This window comes from Chroicocephalus ridibundus, chromosome 1 (assembly GCF_963924245.1).
Source record: "Chroicocephalus ridibundus chromosome 1, bChrRid1.1, whole genome shotgun sequence".
NCBI classification, from domain to species: Eukaryota; Metazoa; Chordata; class Aves; order Charadriiformes; family Laridae; genus Chroicocephalus; species Chroicocephalus ridibundus.
Genome location: NC_086284.1, coordinates 151,990,994 through 152,015,469, shown reverse-complemented (window position 1 = coordinate 152,015,469; position 24,476 = coordinate 151,990,994). Strand labels below are relative to the sequence as shown.

The window sequence follows — 24,476 nt, the reverse complement described above, 5'->3', positions numbered from 1 at the left end:
TGCATGAGAGAAGGTGGAAGAGGGCACAAGCAGGACTGGACTTTTGTCACAGATGGCAACTAGCCATTTGATCAGCCTAGCTGTAATATCGAACTGCACATTCATCCTAACACCTTTGGGTTAGTGAGGGCATAGTGAGTTCCAAACTTCTTCACCACCTCTTTCCTCTTCAGTTAATGTAGGTAGCAGGTATAAAATGACAGCATGAAAACTCTATTAATTTGAAGGAAGTCACTTTATTGTCATGCTGCAGATACTGAAATGAAAAAATGTTCCACCTAAACACTAAATTTCAGCTGTGCTGAGATACAAAAGAAGACAATATGCATAAAGTACTAGAAGAAAACAAATGACATGCAATTGGTGTTTTACCATGCATTGCCAAAAAAAAAAAAAACGCAGTTTTTGCTCTGGACAAGAAGATAAATCTTATCTATTATTTTTATGTCACTTTATACTTCCCGCTTATGCCCACTGGAGAACACAGACTGGTGGGGAAAACCTGGCTGTGCCATGTCCAGTAATTTTTTGAAAAAAAGAAAAACTGAAAAATAACTCCCGCTCCACCAAAACATTAAGGTTTCAAAGGAGACTGATTTCTCAGAATTTGAGAATCATCAAAATTATTCTCAATTTTAATATGTAAACATCTATTTAATCAAAACTTATTCACAGGCTGACAGTGTTCTTAAAAACCAGCTTCATTACTTTTCCAAAAATTAACGAAGCCAAAATTGTTCCTCTTTTTTCCAGATCAACATTCACAAGAATGTTGAAAAGCATTTAGTAATTTTTCTTTTTACAAGTCACTTACAATGCTCAAGAGAAACAGAATAATGTCACAGCTGCAGGAATGTAATAGCAAAAATATGAAAATTATCCATCAAAAAAGAAAAAAAGAAGGTTTGAAACTTAAATGTACTTTTCAGTTTAGGAAGATGATGCGCCTTGGAATGGAAAGTAATAGGTGTAAAAGATGATAGATATACATTGCATGCGGGATAATCTCATGGTACAATATATTTCTTTCATATATAGGTCTAGCCGAAAACGCACCATGCAAATGTAATGCGGAGTTGTACCATAAGGACTTGAGAGCAGTGACTGGTGTAGGCTGAATTTTAATGCATTACCCCCATGTCCTCACCCACCTTTCCCCTATGAAGAACAAGTGCTGCTGTGTCTAGCAGCAGCTGTACTTACTGATATGGTCTATGGATCCTGCACAGAATTTGCCGTAAAACTTTTTGGCGCCAAGACCCCTCAAGTCATGTATGGTGAATGGCCACAAATGCAGCACATTATTGCGGGAAAAGGCATCCCTCTTTTCTATGACCACCACCTTGGCTCCTAGGAATGATAGGTCGATGGCTGTACGAAGGCCACAGGGTCCAGCCCCAATTATCAGACACTGCAAAACAATCAGCACAGAGTAACTTTACTGTCCTATGAGGAAAAAGATATTTTTACTACAGCTTCCAAGCATCCTACGGCTCTTAGGAGTACATGCTATTTGTCTGTAATATAAGCTCAAATTTCAGATCAGTCTTTCTATTGTTACCCGCAACACTCTGCCACTGATATGTTAAAGCAGTTCCTGCAATCTGAAAACAAAGCATATCACAGAGCAGCAGAAAGTCTGGAGAAACACCTGCCTCTTTTTAACCCTTGTTTTAAGAAGAGACGCCCAGGTGTACTCTCCAAGCTATGTAAGCACCTGGAGAACACCAATATTTCTGAAGGCTTCTCCCCCTCATTCCATCCATGTGATTTTTATTTTTTTTTTTTTTTTTTTAAAGAAAAGGTAATGTAGTGTTTTAGTCTCATCTTCCAAAGCCTGAGCTGGCCTGTCTTCAGAAAATCTGCAGTAACACCAAAAATTCCTCCTCATCACTGAGTAGCATAGCAATTGCTAAGGCAGATAAGTACAAGAGATGCCAGACCATTCAGAGTAGCACAGACAGTAGTGAAGTCAGAGCACTCTAACTTATGCCTATGCCAGTGCTTCTACTATTGCACCAAAAGAAATTTCAGGAAAGTATATATAACATAAATATAAACTTTGTGTGACTAGACAATTTTTATCAAACTACATTTTCTCCAATCCAACCTTTGTCATACCAGAAGTCTTTCATTTTCTCATTTTTTTCCCCACTCTATTCACAATCGAAGACTAATAAACAACTTGAGAATGTAAAATACTTGCGTATCTAATGTTGAAAGTACATTCAGAGAAACAAATGATACAGCAAGATAATTTATTTTACAATTAAAACAACAACAAGATAAACAGTTGACACTTCTTACCCACAGAAACTGAGGTCCACAAAGAAAGCTGTCATGGTTACATGCATTCATAGGAATATAGTACACGGTCCATTTTGCCATATCATTTTTGTACTTCGATTTCTATTAAGTATAAAGCAGACCCACAGTATATTGACCTTGCTACAGTGGTGACTGCTGCTGCCATCTGAGTATTTTCCAGATCCTTACATACCCTTACAGCTGGACAACAAAGCCCTTTAAGAAATTTTTAAGCATGCCAAAACTTCACTAGAACCCAACCTTCTGATAAACAGCGCATCTAAAGCAAAGCTCTTTGTCCTTTGGTCATCCCCATACGCCAGTTTCCACAGGTCGCCACATTTCCACCAGTTATTCACTGGGGCATAAATTCTGCAAATGATGTGAAACTGCAATTATAAAGCCTGAATGATGAATGGAACAGTACAAGTTACAGCAGTGATGACATAATGACTGACATGCAAATTCAAAGAAAGACTACTGTATAAGGCAAGAAGTCACATAAATCTAAGGATAAAGATCCAAGAGGGAAGGGAAGAGTAACAGCACTGAGTCTTTAGTAGCTTCAGGAACCTGAAGGCATATGGGAGAAAAAGCAAGCCCAATCACTAAGCTATTAAATTCCAGAATAGACTTGTATATTGAACAGATGTCCAACTTGTCATTTGTTAAAAGGGATAATCAATTAGGATCTAATATATTCTTCCGATTTAATATTGTTTTCTTTGTGGGTAAGTATAACTCTCAAACACCACTTAGTCTTTCTTTTTTTAAACTTGTAAGAAAATTAGCTGAGCATATCATGTTTATTCAGGTAATAATTTTGCTCATCTGAAAACTACAATCTTCAAAGCGACTGTATTTAATAAGCAACAAGATCACATTGAGTTGGGTGACTTATTCTGTGATAACTTTCCCCATATAAAATAGTTATGATAGAGTACACAACAGTAAAGGAATTGCACTAAAATCAGACTATTCAAACTCAGGTCTATGTAATAAAATTATAAATTAATTTGCCTGTAATTTTGTCATAGAAATGTAAAAGCATTTTTGTCTCTTCAGCCTTCTCTCCTGCCCCCAAACAAGGATGAGGTTAACAACATCTAGGTTATGTTTAAGACTCTAGATATTCTGGATGTAAAATATATTCTACTCAGTGAAGTAAATCATGGCCAAAGTTGCTTTTCTTTTGTTTTGTTTTGGGTTTTTTTGTTGTTTTTTTTTTTTACCATCACAAAAATATTTAATTTTGTTGTTATAAAAGACATCAAGTTTTATGCACAATTAAAACAAGAAAAGATTCTGCTCCCTTTTCCACCTTTAACACTTCTTCCCGTTTCAGATCTCTCGTAGAAACCTACCTTCTGATACTCTCACAGGCAGCAGTAACTACATGAGATGCCAAGTACAGCCAAGGAAACAAAGGCAGCTACTGCTGTTCCTTGTTCCCTTTCCCCTTAATGACTCCAAACAACTGCTGCAACTCCATGCACTAAAGCTGTCTCACCCCTCAGAAACACTTCTTGCTCAAGATCTTTCAGACAGATAATATTAAGTTTTCAGTAACAACACCATGGCAATGGAACATTAAACACAAACTGAAATCCTATATTCTCTGTATAACCAATGAAGAGAGAGCACCATTTGTAACTATTTACATCTGAACAACCCATCACGTCCAAGTCTTGCTTTCATGAACACTGGTTATCTGAATTCTGGTTAACCAGACACTGGCCCTGTGATGCACTAACTGCTGCCCAACTCCAGTCACAGAACTTCACCCCTGACCAATTTTTAAACAGGCAAGTAAGAGCTACACCAGAAAGAATGAGAACTTCAAAACTGGTATACGTTCAAGTGTCTAGAAGCTGAGATTACTAAAGAAATGACTGACTTCTGTTCTGATAACATGGCTGAAACCCTAATATTTATTTTAAATCTATCATCTCCACATGCACACTTAAATTTCTGTATTTTTTAATCAGTGGTTTGCAAATTACATTAAACATTAGTAATAAAAAACTAAGTGAGATAGGAAGCATCAAATCAGATATGATTCAGTACTCTAAAGGCCTCTACTTTGAATAGTCATGATTATCTCTTAGGAATTACACATAAAAATGTCATGGCAGATCCTATTAGGATAGTAATTAACAGAAACATATATGAAAAATATAAAAAAATACATATATTTAATATTTTTTTACATTTAAAATGCCAACAAATTTTGTATGTATAGCCACATAAAAAACATTTATAATCACAGGCATATATTCTTTAAGACATACTACTAACAACAAAAAAAAATTAACTAAATTTCACTTTCTCTCAGTTACTAACTTCACTACTCAAAATGATGTGAATCCTATATGTTTCTGAGTTAGGGCAGAGGGGGTACCACCTTTAATTTACTCCCAATTCACCTTTCTTACTTGTGTTTCTATACAGCATATCACCAGCAGCTGCTTAGAAATGCTGGCAAATTACTCCCCGGTTTGCCTCCACTCCCCTTCCGCTTTTCACAGAATCATAGAATGGGTTGGGTTGGGAGGGGCCTTAAAGATCATCCAGTTCCAAGCCCCCTGCCATGGGCAGGGACACCTCCCACTAGACCAGGCTGCTCAAAGCCCCATCCAGCCTGGCCTTGAACATTTCCGGGGATGGGGCATCCACAACCTCCCTGGGCAACCTGTTCCAGTGTCTCACCACCCTCACATTAATGAATTTCTTCCTGATATCCAATCTAAATCTACCCTCTTTCAGTTTAAAACCGCTACCCCTCATCCTGTCACTACACTCCCTGATAAAGAGTCCCTTCCCAGCTTTCCTGTAGGCCCCCTTTAGGTACGGGAAGGCCACTATAAGATCTCCCCAGAGCCTTCTCTTCTCCAGGCTCAACAACCCCAACTCTCTCAGCCTGTCCTCATAGCAGAGGCGCTCCAGCCCTCTGATCATCTTTGTGGCCCTCCTCTGGACCCTCTCCAACAGGTCCAGGTCCTCCAGAGCTAGATGCACTACTCCAGGTGGGATCTCACCAGAGTGGAGTAGCGGGGCAGAATCACCTCCCTTGACCTGCTGGCCATGCTTCTTTCCATGCAGCCCAGGATGCGGTTGGCTTTCTGGGCTGCAAGTGCACATTGCTGGCTCACATTGAGCTTCTCATCAACCAACATCTCCAAGTCCTTCTCCTCAGGGCTGCTCTGTAGCCATTCTCCACCCAACCCAGGTGCAGGACCTTGCACTTGGCCTCGTTGAACTTCATGAGGTTCACACAGGCCCACCTCTCAAGCCTGTCAAGCTCTGGATGGCATCCCTTCCCTCCAGTGTGTTGACCACATCACACAGCTTGGTGTTGTCAGCAGACTTACTGAGGGTGCACTCAATCCCACTGTCCATGTCACCAACAAAGATAAACAGCACCAGTTCCAGTACCAACCCCTGAGGAATGCCACATATCACTGGCTGCCACTGGACATCAGGCCATTGATTGCAACTCTTTGAGTGTGGTCTTTCAGCCAATTCCTTATCCACCAAGTGCTCCATCCGTCAAAGCCATGTCTCTCCAATTTAAAGACAAGGATGTTGTGTGGGACAGTATCAAATGCTTTGCACAAGTCCAGGTAGACGACGTCAGTTGCTCTTCCCTTATTCACCAGCACTGTAATGCCATTGTAGAAGGCCACTAAATTTGTCAGGCACAATTTGCCTTTATTGAAGCCATGTTGGCTGTCACCAATCACCTCCTTATTTTCCATGTGCCTTAGCATAGTTTCCATAGTTCCTTTTCCTCTACTCTCTTTCTTCTCCTTGTCACCCACACAGAAGGGCAGCTACAGAATAAGTCCTCACTTTCCTCTAGTAGAGACCAGTTAAGCGTGATCACTGACACATACACTGCAACCATTTCCTTCTATCCCTCCTCTGGTCCTTCACACCAATACCAGCAAGTTATGAGGTTTCTCTCTCATCATTAAATGAGAAAGAGTCATGCATGACACTGTGAGTCTCTCTGTTTATCTCACCACCATTTCATCTCCAAGATCACCACATGACACTTCTACAATCACTCTCCTGATCCCATTTCTCCAGTTCCATCCTACACTCTCTCTAGCTTGCCTTTGGCCTTTTGGACTATACAAAATCTCTAGCAAACTCTATAGTCAAACATCACTCCCAGTATCCTTTACACCTTTTACCCCCTTTTCAACTGCACTTGAAGAGATGTTTTATAGACAGTTGGCTACATGTATTTCTTGAAAGCGTGTACTTTTCTGATTTTTTTTTTAAGACTCAATACTCCTCTACGTCTCCACCCATTCTTTCAGAGCTCCATCTGAAGGACTTCACTCAATTCTCCCACTCCTCTCACTATAAACTTCCCACAGGGCTTCGCCTGTCATCTCTTTATCATCTTCCTCTACAATTTGCCTTTGCACCACCTCTTTCACAGGCACTGGTTCAATCAGCCTGTCAGTGTTGTAGTTTCACAGAACTTTTCCAACTTAGCTTGGATAAAACGTAGTCAACTCTAAAATTTCTATCTTTCTGACATCTCCTCATGGTTTCCTAGTTGTCAGTTCACGTCCAACATGATAAAGTCCTTCTAAACTCACCTCACCACTTCCCTTCTAGATAAGCGTTACAGTCAATTTTCTGAATGTCCTTCATAGCTGATGTCAGCCTCCACTCATGTCAATTTTTCTGTACGTCCTCATAATCAAACACTATCAAAGTCATACACTTATTCTTCCATTAAATCTCTTCTTTTGTGTTGCATCTCTATTATTGACACAACCTTTTCTTCAGTGTGAACAAATACAGTCTTGCCCTCATTTCACAGCTTTCAACACCCTATTTCAGTTCTACCCATCACGTTTCATTCAAAATAAGACAAATTCCTGAATACAATGAACGTAAAGTGCAGTCGAGTTTTCAGAAAAACAATTTTGAATTTTTCCCCATGATGTTCATAGTTCTTATAAGGTTTATTCCTAAACATACACAAAAATCTCTACATTTATCTTCCTCGAAGTCCTTCCTTCCTTAAACTGCCTGAAAAACATAAACCTTAACAGTGGTTGGACTTTTGGAGTGTTGAAGCTAGTGGCCACCGTGATGACCAACACTGCCCAATTGTTTTATTGTTTTCCAAGTTAATCTATAAGCACCTGCTATCTATAATCTGATGTACCAATTGTAAACTTTTTGAGGAAAGCTTTACCTTTAAAAGACCTAGGACAAGTGGACCTTGGTCCATTAGTAATGTTTCTAAGTGTTATTGTAGTAATTCATTATAAATGCCACCATCCACATGAAAATGGCCATTGGAAAGTGAAACAGAATAAACAATCAAGAATCTAACATAACTTCCTAATATCTAGTTGTGAACTAAACTTCAGCCCACAGATCCAAAGTGACCGACATATCCTAAATAGGATACATTTCCCCCTCAGTTCTCTGCTGAGGAATTAGTCATTAATTCCTCCTATTAAGATATTTCCTTCTCCCAAAAGGTAATATTCAAGATAAGAAGCAGCCTCTATTGTCCTCAGTGAAGGGGAACAGAATCCTGTTCCAATTTTAACATATTCCGCACTATCTTCCTTTTTTAAAAAAGGAAGAGTATGATTATTTGTGAAAATAACTTATTCCATTCACATATTGATGAACAATATGAAGAACTGCTTTCAGTAACAACAAAACAAATAAACAATCTCATACTGTACAGTCCAACATGGGTGCAGGACGTAAATACCAGCTCACAATAATTCAGGTTAAAAAAACTGGGGGGGTGTGTAAAAGTAGAAATTCCTGCAGTAAATACCACACATACCAACCTTTTAAAAGGAACTGGTATGAGTTTACACGGTGTTTTTTTTTTCTCTTAACTTGGAATATAAGTGATTACTTTCTAAATAATGGTAAATAAAATATTTTGCCAAATTGTCACGGAAGTTCACTTTTCTTCAGAGACTTATGAGAATTTTCAAATTAAAATCGGAAATTTCCAAACATAAATATTTTTTATCTAGACTCCAACAGCAAATTTCATGTCCCTGTTACTGTCCAGTAAAAAATGTAAAAAATAGCCTATCAAGATTAAAGGTTTACCAATTATGATTTTCTAACCCATCTATAGTAGTGATGCACAAAAATGTAAGACACAGAAATGTGCAGGCTGCTTCTCCTGAATAAAGTATGAATATTCTGGTCATTCATAAGGATTTCCATTGAGCTTCCCCTATTCAGGTGGGCAGTCAAATTTGGTAGCAGCAAACGCCGTTTTTGGTTGAGAGTCAAATGCCATCAGATTGTGACTATATTATAAATAATATGTGTGAGAACATTCCTAAATATTTTCTGGGCTTATACTGATATCAGGCAAACATCTCTCCACATCGAGACATTTTTATTGTGTATTCCAGAGACAAAGTGGTTAATAGTTGTCTTGACCACTGTGAATAAATCTCTTACCTTCGTGTTGGCGCATGCTTTCCCCTTCTTGTAGTCCTTATGGCTGCCTCTTTTATCCAATTTGGCCCACAAGGCTTTGGCTTTCCAGTAATTTAGCTTGGACTTGAGTTTGTGATAGAAAGAACGATAGTCCTTAGGCTTTAGTTCTAGGTAGTCACAGAGCTCTTGGAAAGCCTTGAGAGTCCCCTTGCAGGTTGAAGCCTGGACAAATCTGTCGAAGAGAACATGAGCCTGGTTCACCTTCTCATTCTTACTTTCCTCCATGCTTCACACTTCGCAGCTGCCCTGGGGGGCAGCTGTTCTCTTCCAGTCCGCCAGATTTTACGATGTTGCTCTGCTGAGCCACTTTCACCTCTGGCTTACAAGCATTATTAACCTATAAAATAAAAAGAAGAAAACATAACTGAGCTTGCTCTTTTTTTTTTTTTCTTTCCAAAATTTTGTCTAAGCCTGCTAAACTGAGAGCCCAGATTCTCAGTAACTAATCAGTCCTAGATAAGTCAACCAATCAATACCCCAAGGTATTGACTGAAGTGGAGCCTTCCAAAGCTCACTGAGCCTCACTGCAGACAGTAGGACATCTTGCCTCTGTTAAATCACAAAACACTTTAGCATGAACAGCAGAGAAGTCACAAGTAAACTGGCAGATGTTATGTGATGTTTGGAAGTAGGCAGAGGTTTTTAAAAAAAAGACAGACTTACTAATGTAGCAGTCACTGTGATAAACAGATCACTGTGGTAACATCACAGTAATGGTTATGTGCTGGTCTTAAAAACACTACTACCGCAGAGTACTTTAGGAGTTGGTATTCCACGAGTAAAATAAGTTTTGGTTCCTTCATTCTAAAAGGAGATGCGTCTTTGATCATGATAAATAAAGAAGAAAGAGGATGGTATAACACAAGCTGGTATCTCTGTCAGAGTCCTTGCAAATACTGCTTTTGCACAGTGAAATAAGAAACCCAGTGATGGCTACTGCAATCCTAGAAAAACCTGCTAATAGCAATCATATGCTTAAGAAAAGATGTCAAGACTGAAAAAAATGTCTGTGTTGCATCAAGCGGTATAAACATTTGCCTTACCTAGAGTCTATGCATATATTCCTGTTGATAAGTAAGCAGCATAAGAGTGAAATGTGGCTGATGCACAATCCTCCTGAGACTCTCATAGTAGGCTCCTCTATTCTGTGGTTTTCAACTTCTTTTGATATACAGGTCCCTATAAAATTTTAGGTGGTAGCTGGGGTCCTCAGCAGATTAAATACGCTAACAGGAGGTCTGCTACTCTTAGTTGCTTTTCTGGGATCCCTCAGAAGCAGCCTGCAGACCTAGAGAATGAATTGTTTGGGTCACAGATAGCAGATTTTGGTTAAAGAACAGACATTTTCTCTCCCTCTCTTTCTTTTATATCTAATAAATTTCTTTCTTCCTTTTATATGTAATACTAAGTACATACATAAAATAGACTGCTCTCTAAGAAAGAATAGTTCTGTTTGTCTTCAGATAGGAGGGCAGCATGGGAACCTATGCGGGAACTATGTAAGTGAAAGCATTTCTGAGTTGTTTTCTGTCCTTTGGTTTTTTGCAAAGGGTATTAAGGTAAAAAAGGAAATATGTGGACTCGGATAAAACCTTTTAGATTCTCACCAGCTCTTTTCCTGCTTCCAGTAGACAGGAAGCCAAGTCAATTACAGCTCATGTCTCTTCCCCTCCCGTACGACAGCTCTGCAGCATTTTATTTGGGCACTACTGCATTTCATCCTAACTTTATTGCTTACGTTTTGAAATAGCAAAGGAGACTTAGAAATCTTTGTATCCAGCCACAAACTGTTCTTAAAAATATAAATAAAATTCCTTATAGTAGCCACAGTACAACAATGGGTTATACCAGAGAATGTGATTCTGACTTTATTAGGACAACTGCCTTAGAGGACTCAGTACATATGAAGCTGTTTTTCTAACTGGCTGATAGTGACGCCATGTCCGTATCAGTACTGCTCACTAAGCAGGATGGAACTAACTGCTTTTCTTATTCTTAACTTCACTGTTGTGAAGCTGGAAACGTGCTCCAGGCTCGCACCTCAGGGTAACCACTGCACTACTGTGGAGGTCTAAGACACTGTGCTTTAAAACCTGTGTCTCCTCCTCTGTTCTCAAGAATATTATAAAGAGCTCCAACAAATCACCTCTTACGCTGAAGGAGTAGTTTTAGTGCATCTGTGTAAAACAGATACAACAAAATACCTACAGTCTAACCCCATATGTCTCATTAATCAGCACAACATTGCAAGCTGAATACTATTTTGTGTTATGTTTCCCACACCTCTTGTGCCCCACTCTACAGCCCCAAACACTCGCTTTACACCAGCGCTTCAGGTAACTGACACTTTCTAAGAAAAAGCAATAGAAGTTATATGACCTAAATTCAGTGGAGTTGATATTTAAGTCTGTTAGTCCACAGTCCGTTACTGACATATCCAGATGTAAGGACAACATAGATTTCATTTCTTACTGTTGCTTCTATTGTACTCTTTCACCACAGGAGTGAAGCAGCACTGATTCTGCACTGCTCAGAGATATCCAGAAGTTAAAATCCAACCTACTTTCATTCTAGGAACTTACTGCTTTGTGTTCAAGGTTTGCCAAGCCAGGAGACAAACCTGCAAAAGCAGGTCATTTTACACAGTGCAACCCAAGCGGCACGTTAATATATCAGTTCTGTCGACATCTCATTTCATGCAGGCTGTGAAGTCAGTTATGCCCACAGGTCAAATCAGGAAGCTTCAGTCCCTGCAATTAGTCACTCCCTAGAACTCTGCATTCTTGATGTAAACACCTAAAGCCCTTGGAACCCATGAGCAACACGTCAGAGAACATGGAAATTACAGGAGGAAAGCAAAGGCAGGCAAGAATTATTTGCCAGGTTTCCAGGGTATTTGTATGCCTTGTTGGCTATTCTGCAAGCCTGCAGTATCCTACATGTTTTGTCTCGAGGCAGTTGATTGCTGACTCAGAAGCTCTCTAAATTCCTTGGCTGTAGTGTTGGGAGAGAAAGACAAAGCCCGTGAAAAAAAACGCATACAAGAACAGTGTTCATGTTGCTATTTACAACAATAGCATGAGGTTGTCACTGACTCATGACTGCAAGTATGCTCAGGATCTCCAGCACTTGCCCAGAACAAAAGAAACCAAAGAAAAACAGAGACACGGGCAATGAATAATTCCAGGTGGTAGTTCCTTCCCAGTCACCACAGATGCAGGAATATGAATATTTTACCAAATGCATATATGAGAAAGAGTCCACTGCCCTACTTCTGTCAAATGCAAGAGATAGGAATAGATTTTGCAAGTGACACATATAATGAATTTGGTTGAACAAATTCAAGTTGCTGCAAAAAGTGTTGTAAATGCAGGGCTCCTATATTCCAGGCAAATAAACCCCAACTACAGGAGTCACCCCCCTACATTTTCCATCCCGATTTTGTTAAAAGTGCTCATTCAACTAATGACTTGAGCCTAGAAAAATAAAAAATTATGGGAATGTATTTTGCAGCATTCTTCTCTGTTTTTTCCCAGTGGAAACTATTGAGTTAATTCCATCTAAATTCACAGCTTGTTCTGTCTAGCTTAAAACAGCATTTTGAGTGAATAAAACATTTGCCAAAGTAACTGCCCAGCTCCACTTCAGTATGCTGTTTCTCTGAGCACAATGTAAACGCTTTCTTACATTTTGATTATTTCACAGACAGGCAAACACCACAGATGCACCCTTGACAGGCAAATCTCTGAGAAGTCAGAGATCAAACTACAGTAGTACTGTACGGAATTTGGAAGCAAGTTGGTCCATCAATCATAAAACTACTGATAGCTCCAATAGCTTCACTTTCCATTGATTTCATCCTTTCCCTAAAATTTCCAGTTCCCCAGCAACTTTCCCTATGCCCTTGTCTCCCTTTCATGGCCCCTCAGCTTCTGCCTAAGCGAGACTCAGTAACGCATTCTGGAAACTCTGACATTACTGCAGTGCCTAGGCAGCCAGTACACACTTGCAACTTGGCTAGCAAAAGCCTAAGCACAGATTATTGTTAAGCTTATGTTGCAGACAGTGAGGACACCTATTTTTGTCTCTCTCCTCCATCCAGCCTCCAGTTTTCTTGTAGGAAACCAATTACCTTTGAGACTTTTATTCCCCATCAAATCTGGATGAAATTGTTCAAAAGTTATTAAGGATGAACCAAAAAGCAGATGGACAAACGGCTCAATCCTGTAAGCTTCCCTTCTTTAGGAAACCACTAAAAAAAGTCTTTATTCCAACAAATGAAAAAGCTGTGTTTTCATTTCTAAGATTTGATTTGTTTTACTTTTAGCTAAAACTAAAGAAATGGACTTTTCTACAATATGTTCATGAATTTCTAAGTGATGTTGGATACCAAAAAGTGCAGCTTTAGGGCAGCGGTAAGACTGTGGAACAGATGGCAAAAAGAGGACAATTTTGACCCAAAAAAAGCTAAAGCCAAAACTGGCAATTATTTTAGCTCCATATTATGCAGACAAGGAATGGGAAAGCAGGAGGACAAAGGCGTGGTTGCCATTGTTTGCTGCTTCCCTTTAATACCGGGGGAAAAAACGGAACGTCAGCACGGCCACAGTACATTTTAAGATGGTATTTATATCTGCTCCTGTTCATAAAATTCAACACACAAGCAAATAACACTGGCAAAAAGATGTTTTTGTTTTAATACACTTATCAAACCTGATTTGGTGTGCTTCTGCCCACCATATGGGAGTGAGTCTTTTGGGTCTCCACCTCCTTCCTGTCTACCCTCCCTTCCAAACTAGGACAAAAGTGGGAGAAAGAGAGACCAAGTATGAACTTGGTTGCAAATACAAGAACCCATTCTTAAGCAGAAGATCAAACACACATACAAACAGTTCATAGAATTTGCACATCAAGAAAAACTGAATGCAATAATGATTTGAAAAGAAATGCTAATTATATCCAAGAACATGGAAACATACAAATACAGAAGCAGTTACAGAAAATATTTTGGTTCACAAATTCATATCAAGGTTCTGAAGAAAAATGTGTACATTGTTTATTACTAAGCATTTCTTAAGCATCACAACATGAGTACTGAAAACACCAGACCTACAAAATAAACCTTTTATCCATATGAATTGAACAAACTTACTGTTCTGTTGCTTTGTCATGCACGACTCTCAGTAGAGTCCCTACACTGAATGAACACCAACATAAAGAAAGAGACCAAGAAACAGATCATCCTCTCCTTCGTAACAAAAAAAACAAAATTATACCAAGGAAGGGGTAGCTGCCCCCTTATGAGATGATGAGGGAACAGTCGGCCATCTGGATAGCTGTCATATTGTAAAATAAGCCTCAAGAACTGCTAGCTTAAATACCTGACGCAGCCACATGCTAGGGAGATCCCTCATAGCACAAATCTTCGCATCGAGCGACCAGTAACCAATGCAGCGATCCCTTCTCACCTAGCACCAACTCACCAGCTGTGTCTTCTTTATGTCTTAGAACTGTCACCACGCTGTAAAGAACAACACGGTACTCCACACGCACAGCAAAAGAAAATCTATTTCTCAAAGAACTAAATGTGCTTTTATTCCAACGGTAAAAAGTACTACATTCCACTAGAATCAAAACTCTCTCAACAAACTTTTTGGAGCGTGGCCATTAACGCGACAAGTCATATGACTAACGCTTTCCTTTACAGGCCTCCCAAAACCAAATGGCATACAACAGCAAAGACTCCATTTGTTATCTGGGTGGTGAAATCTATGCATATCCCACAAATCCTCCTGAGAAAACCCAAGTCCTCAAAACCCAAATCCAGCTGTTTCAATAGAGAGAGCCCTCAGTCTACAAGCATTTCCCATAAAGACCATACCCCACACCTGCAGGAGTCAGACCAGTCAGTGGGTATTTTCTGACGAGTAACACTTATCCTGCTTCTAAGGTTAAGTGTACAATCACTTCACACAAGGTGAAGGTGACTTCACTACCAGGCTGAAGCTCACGGAGACTTCTCACTCGACCACTTAACAGGACAAGAATGTTGAATGTCATTCCCTCATTTGAAGTGCTCTGAAACTGTTCTTGATGTTATATTATATTTCAACATAGAAACCCATCCTAAAGTTAGTTCCCACCCAGTTTTACAAGCTGAACTTCGCCAGAGTTCTTCAAACACTATCCAATAACATTAGAAAAGCTCCTACACAAAAAATTTAAAAAAAAAAAAAAGCCTCTAAGAAATGACTGGAACGGCAATGTCACAAAACTTTATTTCTATGGCTTTAAATGGAGATAAAACAAATTAGTCGTCTTAGCACAGCAAGACATACCAGCTTTTGAAATCATACGGTACATGGATTGATTCATTTTTTAGAGCCAACATGCTATGCCACAAGAAAAGGAGGTTTTCAGAAAAGCTTTACTGAACATAAGAGAACAAAAACATTGTTCTGACCCAATTAGAAATTTTGAGCAGAACAAAGACTGAAGACTACAAACACTATAATGACCTCTGCAGCCCGCTGTGCCAAGTCCTCTGAGGCCTTCAGGTTCCGCCAGAACACTGATCACTCCAAGCCATTCCACGACGCAGTGAGAAAACAAGTAGAGTCTATATTTATATTTTTTATTTTTAAAAAAATCTCATAAAAGAAATTCTCTAATGAAACTCACATAGACACATTTTTAAAAATTTATATGAGTGAAGGCTTCTATCTGTCAAAACACACACAACAACAATCACAAAAGAATACCATTTTTTAAAGAGCACATAACATGGTTAATGAGATCTTAAAAATGAAGCGGTCTAGCATGTAATGTAGTATGTGCTTGCCTTCTGTTCTATGCACTTGTCTCCACTTACATGGAGACTGCTTCAATTTTGCCTTTTATTACCTAATTCTGCCTTACACAGGTCAAAGACTACCAGTCACATAGAATCGCGGAGTCCAAATTAGGCTGAACCTTCAGCCACCTGCATTTGGGTCATCAAGAGAAACATCTTTGCACCTCAGAAGCAAACTCAAAGACTAGTCATTTGTGCCAGCATTTATTCTAATCAAGGCAGATAGCTGCCTAGATTTTTAACTCCAAGGGTCATTCCTCAGTGGTTCAGTAATTACCAGACTCTCACAAAAACAAATATTCCAGTTACAGACATGAAAAATGTACATGAGAAAGCAAGTTTTATTTGTGCTGCTTTCAACTCTCAGCTGTTATGGGTGTGGAAAAGAGGCAGGCACTTCCTCGAAGGAAGTGGTAGAGGAGAAGGGAGTTCGAAAACAGGATTAAAAGAGTCATAATTCCACCCTCCATACACTTTCAGCTAACTAAGGCATCACAATTTAAGTACACTACCCAAAGCAGTTCAAACAGATTATTTAATGCATGTATATCCCGTTTCTGCGGTGGAAGACTAAATAGGGAAAGCAGAGGGAATTTTGGAATTTTTTTCCTAATGCAGATCTTGCAAGACTCTTTTGGGAGCCAAGAAACCAAAATAAATAGACATTTGAATAAGAGAGCCATAACGATTCATCCAACCCACAAACCACTTCATTAGAGGCTGTTGAACTTTAAAAACAAAACAAATCCCAAGCTTTATTATAAGAAAAGTCCAGGAAGGGCTGGGACCATGCTACAATCTGCGGGTGCAACCTTAGCCTTTATAATTACCAGGGAAAACATACATGCAGAGCTCAAAAAACACCTAAAAAATTGGACCTTAAACCCAGACCTCCAGAACTGGCACCTCCTTTCCCTTAACCAGAAAGGTCCAACCAGGAACAACAGATGAGGACCAGTGCCTTACTCACTACCCGCTACATACCTTCACTTATCACTGTTAATATATCCAGCATACTATATCCCAGCTATCATATGCCCCAATCTGCCACTGCCCCCAACCCATACACGGCCAACAGACCCAAGCTCCACCAGCAGCCGAACTCCCTCAAGATGAGTGAACTGGGTTTGTTCAGCCTGGAGAAAAGGAGGCTGAGCAGAGACCTTCTTGCTCTCTACTACTACCTGAAAGGAGGTTGTATCAAGGTGGGGGTTGGTCTCTTCTCCCAAGTAACAAGGGATAGGACAAGAGGAAATGGCCTCAAGTTGCACTAGGGGAGGTTTAGATTGGATATTAGGAAAAATTTCTTCATGGAAAGGGTTGTCAAGCATTGGAACAGGTTGCCCAGTGAAGCAGTGGAGCCACCATTCCTGGAGGTATTTAAAAGATGTGTAGATGCTGCACTTAGGGAAATGGTTTAGTTATGGACTTGGCAGTGCTAGCTTAACAGTTTGTCCTAGTTTGAGCGACACAGGATTAATTTCTTTTTCAGTAATTTTACTTTTCAGTAAGGTCTCTTCTAATGCTTGGGAAAACTGCATTTTTAGAAGACTCTAGTGTCTGAATTCATGAAAATATTTACTTTATAGCCAGCTATAGTATGCTGGTTTCAAGGTCTCAGTCTTTTTGAGCTAGCTAGCATTTCAAGGTCTCGAGTTTTTGAGGTGCAGGGATGAGGAGGAATGAGACCCGGGCACTTGACCCAAGCTGGTCAAAAGGATTATTTCATATCATGAATGTCACATTCAATATAAATTAGAAAAATTGCTGAGAAATTCTTTCTCTTCTACAATGGTGGCGATCCAGAGAACTTGGCCCAGTGCCAGACATGAGGCCTTCCCTTCCTCCCAAAGCCATAGCACTCACAGTGTCTGACGTTCGCTGTCCGCTGTTGGGAGTGCAGAGCTTCCTGCTGATAGAATTGGCTGAATATAATCCTTGTATATTTAAGATTGGTATCAGCATCTATATTGATTCTTTAGTATTATTAATGTTAATTATTTAGTCTTATTCTATTAAATCTGTTTATATTTCAGCCCTTGGGTTTCCTTGGTTTTTCCCCCTGATTCCCCTTCCTGGGTGGGGAGGGGTCATCGGGTGATAGCATAATTGTCTAAAGAACAATAAATTGTTGTGAGCTCTTCAAAACATAACACGGTTGGACTTGAATATCTTAAAGGTCTTTTCCAACCTAAATGATTCTATGATTCAAAGCTTCACTGCTGCCAAGGAAAATCTCACAGTGTGTTTATAACCACTGATGGGTGCACCCTGCTCACGTAGCTCAAATCACTACACCTAGCCTTCCTTTCTCCTTAATCCCTAAAAGTTGTGCATGAAAGTGTGTGCTGTGTAGTCCCTCTAAATATCTAAAACCAGAAATGGCAATGGCAAGGAACTCAATCTAGGGTAGATGGAGCAGGCTGTTCCTTGATACTCCACAAGCCACCACAGGCCTGCCACATTAGTCACTAAATTAGACCATAATGTACAATTAAGCAATTTCATTTCATTTTGCAAAGGCAGAGAATTACACACCTCAGCAGGAGCGCTACTGACTGAACAGAGTTTTGAACAGGACATAAAGCAGGATTTGAAGGGAACCTGAAAGAGACTGGTTTCCATCACGTGTTGAATGTCCTTTTTTTTTGGAAGGACTGACAGATTCAGTATAGAGCTACACCTCGTTTTCATGAGAGAACTTATTTGTCTAGACTCTTAAGGCATAGGGCTTCTAGATAACAGAAAAGATACTAAATGTGTTCAATGGACACAATGCTAAATCCCAGTTTATTAGATCACAGGAAGAAAAAAAAAACCACATACAATAATCCTATAACTTTTATTTCATAAATTAGATCATTTAATTGAGGTCTATTCCACAGGTCCCACAAACCTCTTCTATAACGTGTCCCGGGCTGAATTCCTGTAGACATGTTTTTATTCTTTGAGGGGGGGGGACACAAAACTCTACCCTAGCCTTTCCTCAAAGCACTCTCTTACTGTACTTACATCTTGGAGTTCTTAATTTGACAGCATCTTGACAGTTTAGTATTAACCCTTGATAAATTTACTCATGTAAACCTTTGCTCTTCTCGAGGTAAGAATACCCACCCTTTGCACTCTGGTATGCTCCACGATCTGTAGTAACAATAATAATTAAAAAAAGCAAAGCAAAATACAACCCTTAGCAACTAACAAACTTCACTGTGAGACTGTCAAATGACAACTGATCAAATCTGTCAGCTCAATGCAAATTCATCTCTATTACACAATCCTATGTGTCTAACGCTTCTCATCATTCATTTTCCTCATAGGTACAAGGAAAGCTTTTACCAGGAGATAGGAACATATTGTAAGCAAATAACCTGTTTAACATTTCGGCTGAATTATGACAAACAGCTAGAATAAAGAAGTTAACATTTTCTCGTGGTACAAAATATACGAAAACCTTGAAAGATAATCCAGATTATAGGTAGAATATGGCAAAAACAAAACTTGTAACATCAAACTTTCAACTGTGGACATAAGTAAATACCATTTGCACATACTGTTACATAGCTCAAAAATAGTAACCAGGCAGTGTGCTCCCCACTTGGCTGGACATTTGACTCTCAGTACATGCTGAAACATTTTCAATTGGCCAGACAGCAATCCCTCTTCAGCTGCCGAACACCCAGGAGATGCCTCTCTCAAAGACCATGGCAAGCTCAATGCCTCAAGCAAATGAAAATCTGTTAGGAAATCAGTTATAGAGGAAAGAGGTGGAGGCGGTTTTGTGATTTACTCTCCTCTCCCTGAGGCTTTGGCAAGCAGATTCTGAAATAAGATGGCAGTCATCACTTCCAGAGGCAGACATTACTAGTCTGCTCAAATACAGCTGCACTGGTGGGGACATGAAAAGACTTGGTATGAATTAGTCAGAGATTTAATCCAATCTAAATGTAAGGATGCCATTCAGCAGAATTTGTTCCTAGTAGCAAGCACACATAAAAGCTTCTCTCTTTGCCTTTCATCCTCAAGGACTTTTCTGTCTAGTCTTTTTAATTCCATCCTCCTTTGGATAAAGGCCATTCCTCTGCAAGGATATCTGGGGGTATGAGGCAGATACCCTTAGCTGAACCTCCCAGCTATCTGGCAGAGAAAGTTGCTCTGTGAGAGAGCACAAGCACCCCCTTCACTCAATGCAGGTCTGAGAGCCCCCACCAAGGGACCTACAATCACCTTTTGCGCAAGACATCTACACGAACCTCTTTAATAGATAAAGGTCTCAGTGGTCACAGAGAACTATCACGCTGTGAATTAACTTCTGCCCAGCGTGGTTCGACAGCCCTGATGCACTGCTTTGCCACTATGCTGCTTGCAGGCTGGAATTTGTCTCGTAGGGCATTCCAGTATTTCTACTGGCAGATGATTCCGTCCTGGACCTTGGGCTCAAACTGAATAATTTCCATAATCCCATATTTCATAACACCATCCTCCATCTGGTATTTAAGCACAAGCCAGAACGACCCTTTTTCAAAATGCTTTTAATGCAGCAAGGAGAAGGGGGAAAGGGAGACTAGAGGTAACCTGTGACTTTCCCAGTGATAATACAAACAGGCTGCTGCTATCTTATCTGAAGTCAGGTAATAATTTCTGGCAAGCTCCCTTTAAGAAGAAAAATATTGAAATTAAGAAATACTTTCTTCAACTTCATTCAACTGCTGCTTTCAGGCTAGTCTGCCAGCATGGACTGGTAGCACAGCACAGCTCTGTAAACAGGGGATGACCAACAGTGGTGGCAAAACTGTAGCATGTCAGTAGCTGCTTTCCTAGAAATCTATACTGTGCTCCTGCATAGCAGAACACAACGTTAATTGTAAGCTCCTCTCCAGAGAGAGCAACCTGAGGCCTTCAACATCTGGAAACCACCCTCCTTCCAGTTGCTCACTAGTATTAAACAATTTTGTATTCATATATTTACCATTAGTTTATGCTAACAGAAGCATGCAACGGAAGCTACTATTAAGAAGGCTTGGTTTTCTCCAATTTGAATACTGAGAAACGTAAAGAGTTTGCTCCTAATTACATTGGAAGCCACCAGTGAAATCCATATGACTAGTCTCTCCACTCTGCTGTCCTTCCCCATACATACACCCCAGAAATTATCACAAGCAGCCTTTTCTCCATGGATCTGAGAGCTGGCTGACTGTAATGAAAAATTTCCTGTTCCATGGGGTAGAGTAGAAAACTCTTATCATGCTGTGGTGATTGAGATTAGTAATGCTTTTTGTCCCTTCCCTGTTACCACGTCAGAAGTTTCTTCCTGAACTCACTTGTTTTTATGATCAATAGCTTTCTTTTAATTTGCAGGCGAAGTTTATACTTCTTTGTTCCTGTTATGATACTGACCTACGCATTAGTTTTCCTTCCCTTCCTATATATATTCATAGACAGATGCCACATCCCATCCTGATCTTCATTATACTGAGGTTAAATCAAGTTCTCCTAGTTTAAGATAGGCTCTCTTTTTCTAGGCCTCCCAAGGAGAAGAACTGCATACTGTCAGGTTGGGTGTGTGTGTGTGTGTAGTCTTATGAAGGACTATAGCCATACAGTGTGACAGCTGTACAGTGACAACTCAGATGAGCTGTCACAAGAGAGTGCCACAATAAGATGCATACTGCAGGGTACACCCCTCTCTGACGATTCTGGGATTCCTTTGGCCTCTTCCACAACTACAATCCAGTTTTAGTATACATTTCAATATAGTCATTGATCATAGGGATCACTATTTCTCCTTTCTTGGTCATTTCCAAGTGAAAGGATGCCAAATTGTATCATTGTTTTTATGCTACTGAATTTAATTTCATTTGTATCCCATAAATTCTAGTTCTTTCTACAGAATATCAATATAAAGATCAAGTTAGTCTTGAAGGAGTAGCATCACACCTCTCCATCCTTAAAGAACAGGAACAGTAAACCTTTCCCACGAAAACGAGTTCCTTCCCCTTTTAAACACAATTTGTTAATTTCTGTTCCCAAGGAAGATGCTCAGAAGTGCAGTACTCATCCCAAATCCAAGCCTCAATCATCTTCCCAACTGAACAGCATCAGCTATAAGTAGCCTTTCATGTATACGTGATGCAAGCATGAAACATTCAGGAAAACAGATCATGTCCCATATAGAGCTATCAATGGTTCACAGCACATTCATTAGCAGAGAAGTGTCTTGGGTTCACATCTGAGCGAACTTCTTGTGGGTACACTAGAGGATTCAGAATATTGTGCTTCTGAGCTAAGAATCAAAGTATCATACATGGGAAATTGACTGACCTCAGGCACTAGAGCAACATCAGTAGAATGAAACAGAGTGCCAGGGCTACAAGAAATCCACCTGATGAAATTGTGAAAGAAACAAATGTGGTATTTGAATGTGTCAGTCTCTCCAGAAAAGAGGTGCAATATTAATGACACTGGTCAGGAGACTGATAAAAGCTTCACATGGAAGTATATGCAGTACTGCCTCCCATGGGCTGTTAGGCTAGTCAAACTAACAAAGAACTTGTGATGGGCACTTCCAGTTTCCCCTACTTCTTGACCCATTTCTATCAACATTATAAACAGGGTAAAACACCTTTGACAGTGGCAGAAGTAAACACGCACATTAGGTTTCAGACTGCAACTCAATGTTTGACACCACAGAAAAGGGGTTCTAGAGCACTCTCAAAAAGAAAAGCCCAAGGCTATTAAAGACTTACTCAGTTCATTAAGAGAAGACCATTTTCTGAGACTGAAAGGAACAGACCGTATCTTAGGAGTCGCTTCCAAATCGGTCCAGTGCTTTGATATTACTGTACATACGTAGACATGACAACATATGCACAATTAGTATCTCAAGCCAGAATCAAGTGATCCTAACCATGACTGCAAAATTGTATGCATCGCAAAATAGCTTTACTGTGCAAAATTATCAGCTTTCAAGACCTTTAGCTTCATAAAGATGAATTTTCTGTCAAAGTAGCTGATATTGTAGCCATTTCTGTAACCGCCTCTTCTCTTACTGACACTTGTGTTGTGCAGGGTGGGAAAAAGTGCATGGGAGGTGACCCTAGTAATTTGAAACTCCATTTCCTTGCCGGGATGGATGAAATTTCGCTTCTTCCTCTATTTTAAAGAATCGTAGCCTTGAAAGCTGAAGGCAGCAACAGACTTTCAGAATTTTGCTTATGTGTATAGGGCTGAAAGAAACAGAGCTGTTAACAGAGTTGTTGCTTGGAAAGACAGGAAAGAGGCTTATACAATTCCAAGAGAACTGTGCTTCTGGTAGAGCACCACGGTGCAGATGCAGCATACGAAAAACTACTGGTACTCTCCTGCATGTTGTTTACCTTGGAAAATAAAATTTGAATGTTGTTTTCTCCCAAAGGCATAGATACGCTATGCAAAGAAATTCTTCAGGCAATTTATGACACATCTGTGTCCCCACAGCTAATAAAGGAATGTAAGATGACTATAAGCTATACAGGTATAATCAGTTAACCAAACGACATCAGGGAATTTAAAGGATAAGTAGTGCTCCGAGCGTGTGGTATACGGCCCAGAAGTCCATTATCCCAAAAGTAAAAAAAAAATAATAATTTTTAAAAAAAAATCATGTATCTTTGAATTGCTCTTAAAAATACATAGTATACACCAACAGTGTAGTTGATTCAGGACTTCTCTAATCTGACCTTAAATGAGCTTGGGTTTCCCTTTTCCATGTATGCTATGTAACAGTGACTTCATTTCCATTAGTCTCCTGGCTAACCCCTCAGGATCTGACAATAATATAGCCATAAGCCATAAAGCAGATCAGTAGGGTCTCAAGTTTAACAGAAAAATCACTGTTTATACATGTCTATTACTTCAGTCCAGAGTTGTTGGCACATTTATAAACAGCCACAGATTGAGATGTGCTAGTGTCTTAGAGAAACACAGAACAAAACAGCAGCCAGTTTGCAGTATCTGGCTGTAAAGAAATCTGAATCTATGTCCTTGACAAGCATAATACAGTATTGATCACTGGATACAAGAGGTGCTTCCTTCTGTAGTTTGGATTGCTACCTAGTCAAGTGTTCCTGAGTGCCCCTATGCCCCCTACTTGCTGCCTTTGGAGAAAACAGGCTGCCAGTGTATTATATGGAGGGTCCCAGAGTTCATCTCTGCATAGACTGCGGGGCATAACCCTAAGGTTACTCAACATTTAAGTATTTCAGTAGCTCACAAGACACACTGGAGAGAACACTAGTAGTATCCACATACTTCTCCATGTACTCAACGTAGCACTTACTGGCTCTGTGTGTCCATATCTAAGCATTAGACTCCCACATAGCTCCACTCCAGGGGACTAGGCAGTTCACTTTTAGCACAGAGCTATTTATTAGTTATACCACACGTTACATTAACATTAGTTTATGTAAGTAAATCAATAGCAAGGTAACGCCTAATCAAAAAGGACAAGATAGGCACCTTGCTATTAAATGCTGTTTTCCCTGGAAGTATTTAAAGCAGTGAGGGAACCTGCGAGAGAAGTTGACAACACTACAACAGCTACTTGCAGCAAGGCAAGATGTGGATGCAAAACATCTGCAAACAAATCCATTCATTATCTAAGCTGTTTTTGTTTTCCACCTAATAACTAACCATCACACACCAACCTTGTGTCCACATCTATTTCAATCCTACCTCAGGTCAGCCCAACAAGTTTTGGGTGTAATCTCCACAGATGTACCATGCTCTGAGAACAAACAACCACATGAAGTGAACAAGATCACCT

At 39.8% G+C, this 24,476-nt stretch overlaps 1 protein-coding gene across 12 annotated transcripts in view; it reads right to left on the bottom strand.

Moving 5' to 3' along the window:
• The window catches only part of MICAL3 (microtubule associated monooxygenase, calponin and LIM domain containing 3), a 166,621-nt gene that overhangs the window by 104,092 nt on the left and 38,053 nt on the right, over positions 1–24,476 (bottom strand). For all 12 annotated transcript variants that reach the window (XM_063359212.1, XM_063359149.1, XM_063359125.1 and 9 more), the window contains exons 2-3: positions 8,785–9,160; positions 1,204–1,411 (exon numbers count right to left, since the gene is read on the bottom strand). In XM_063359212.1, coding sequence (XP_063215282.1) covers positions 1,204–1,411; positions 8,785–9,048 — 472 coding nt within the window. In that variant the 5' untranslated portion in view covers positions 9,049–9,160. The remainder of the gene's footprint in view (positions 1–1,203; positions 1,412–8,784; positions 9,161–24,476) is intronic.